The following is a 2,078-nucleotide window of genomic DNA, read 5'->3' as shown; positions in this document are numbered from 1 at the left end:
ATATATATATATATATATATCTCGTTATATACATATTAAAATATAACGAATTTTATATAATAACAATCGATCCAATATTTGAAAGAAAACGCTATTTACCGCGCGTGGTCTTTCTTCTCGAAGAAAGTTCTTCAAATTCCCTCCAGCAAGCAATTCTAACACGATATACTTTGGATTTCTCTCGAAAGAAACTCCAATAAAATGTACGATATTGGGATGATTAAATTTGCTCATTATCAGAGCTTCCATCATGAAATCTGCTTCTGTCTGAGGCCTAGACGAAGAGGGGATTGCCTTCACAGCGACAGGTTGTTCTTGATTCCGTCTATATCTATACACACCTTGAAAAACTTCGCCAAAAGCTCCTTGACCAAGCGGTCTACGATACAAAATAAAACAATTAATTTATGGAATTGAGAAGAAAGAAGAACTGATTACAAAATATCTTTTTTAAAAAGTTGAGTTTTAACCCTGAGATTGTATCACTGTGGTTATAATGATCATTAAATTTATACTTACCTTATCAAAGTTATACATTCGCGTGGGATTTGCGTCAAGTCTTTAAAACTATAAAGATTTCCAGCGAACTCGTAGTTCGGATTGAATTCAGTCATTATAGTGTCGGAAACAGCTTGCAGCGACGTTAATTCAGTTCCGTTACCAAACATTACTTGTCGCCGTTGTATAAGCGCCTTTCGATTTTGGTAACGATTATCTATCGACAAAAGTGAGATTTCGCTTATATGTTATAAAATTATATCCATACGATCGTCTACTTTCAAACGTTCTTTTTATTAAAAAGTTTCACGTTTAAGAAAATACGAAATTTCTAAGATTACAGAAAACAATGTATGTTACAATATTATCGAATAATTTCTTACAAAGTAGTAGGCAGAGAGCGGTGAAAGCAAAGAGTAGGCCAATGCTTACAACTATAAGGGGTATCATGAATGGTTGATGCGTAACTTTTGAATCGTCTGAAACATTGTCATCGGCTAAAAATAATTACATCAATTATTATTTTATTTCAAAGTTATGTTCCAAAGGAAAGAAAGAAATAATTTTTTTTTCTTTTTGATACTCACAAAGACAAGATCTTGAATTATTACTCAATAACCAGCCTGGAGGACAGAGACACTTTGTCTCGCTAAGATACTGATTGAGAGAGATGCAACGGAAGTCACAACCACAACCACTGATAGCAGGAATAATGTAAACTTCTCCTGGCCCATGATTTATTCCTGACAGGAAGTGAACGTACATAAGCTCATTGCTGGCGTAGGAGTAACCACCTTCACCGTTACTAAGTTCCTTGTGACCAGTATTACCACCTAAATCATTATGTAATTGAATTATCAAAGAGGTATTATAGTGGTCAAGATGCATGATATGAAAGATTTATGTGATAAAATTGAACTTGGTGAATTATAATTAAATAACATTGTTTTTGTATTTTTTCAGATAAGATTCAAAATATGAAATATAATTGAATAGTACAAAATACTTTGAAGTATATATTTGCATATAATTGTATATTAATTTTAATATACAAGTAAAACTTCATTTGTAGTAAAATTTTAACTTGTATCTGATTAATCAGAATCCTGCCAATTGAATCTATTTATTTGTATCTTATATGAATTAAAAAAATCATATTTCCAAATATATTCAAATACCTCAAATAGTCCAAATAATGAAATGTTGTATATAGAATAATAGCAAACAAGTATTTAAATACAATCAAATTGATGAACAAATTCTATTGATATTAAAAGTTCGACAAAAATTAAAAAATAAAGAAAAAAATTTCTTCTCAAATACCAGAACGTAACATACATTGTACAACAATATGGAACAGCTACACTCAATTACCCCAATTGCATCTGTTCCGAATTTCAAATGCATCGGTAATTAAAAGCGACATAGATGAATTCTAGATTCGGTTTAAAATCACGTTAATATTGATTCTGTTACCTATGTAGCCACCTCCACCACCTCCAGCAAGACATCCACCACCGCCGCCGCCGAATCCTCCGTTTCCGTGGCTCTGATTCTTAGGTCCGCAACCAATTCCGCCT

The 2,078-nt window shown here is 32.3% G+C and overlaps 2 protein-coding genes across 2 annotated transcripts in view; one reads left to right on the top strand and one right to left on the bottom strand.

Annotated features, from left to right (window-relative positions):
- The window catches only part of LOC102674341 (toll-like receptor 7), a 50,944-nt gene that overhangs the window by 15,989 nt on the left and 32,877 nt on the right, over positions 1–2,078 (top strand). The window lies entirely within an intron of this gene.
- LOC102674484 (ALK tyrosine kinase receptor) overlaps positions 1–2,078 on the bottom strand; it is a 22,445-nt gene that overhangs the window by 4,970 nt on the left and 15,397 nt on the right. Inside the window, exons 17-21 of the mRNA XM_031509818.1 lie at positions 1,975–2,078; positions 1,086–1,331; positions 882–995; positions 520–715; positions 100–379 (exon numbers count right to left, since the gene is read on the bottom strand). The exon at positions 1,975–2,078 is cut by the window's right edge and continues 8 nt beyond it. Of these exons, the coding sequence (XP_031365678.1) occupies positions 100–379; positions 520–715; positions 882–995; positions 1,086–1,331; positions 1,975–2,078 (940 nt within the window). The remainder of the gene's footprint in view (positions 1–99; positions 380–519; positions 716–881; positions 996–1,085; positions 1,332–1,974) is intronic.

Source organism: Apis dorsata, unplaced genomic scaffold (genome assembly GCF_000469605.1).
Source record: "Apis dorsata unplaced genomic scaffold, Apis dorsata 1.3 scaffold_176, whole genome shotgun sequence".
NCBI lineage: Eukaryota > Metazoa > Arthropoda > Insecta > Hymenoptera > Apidae > Apis > Apis dorsata.
Note: the sequence above shows the minus strand (reverse complement) of the source record. Positions and strands in the feature narration are given on the sequence as shown.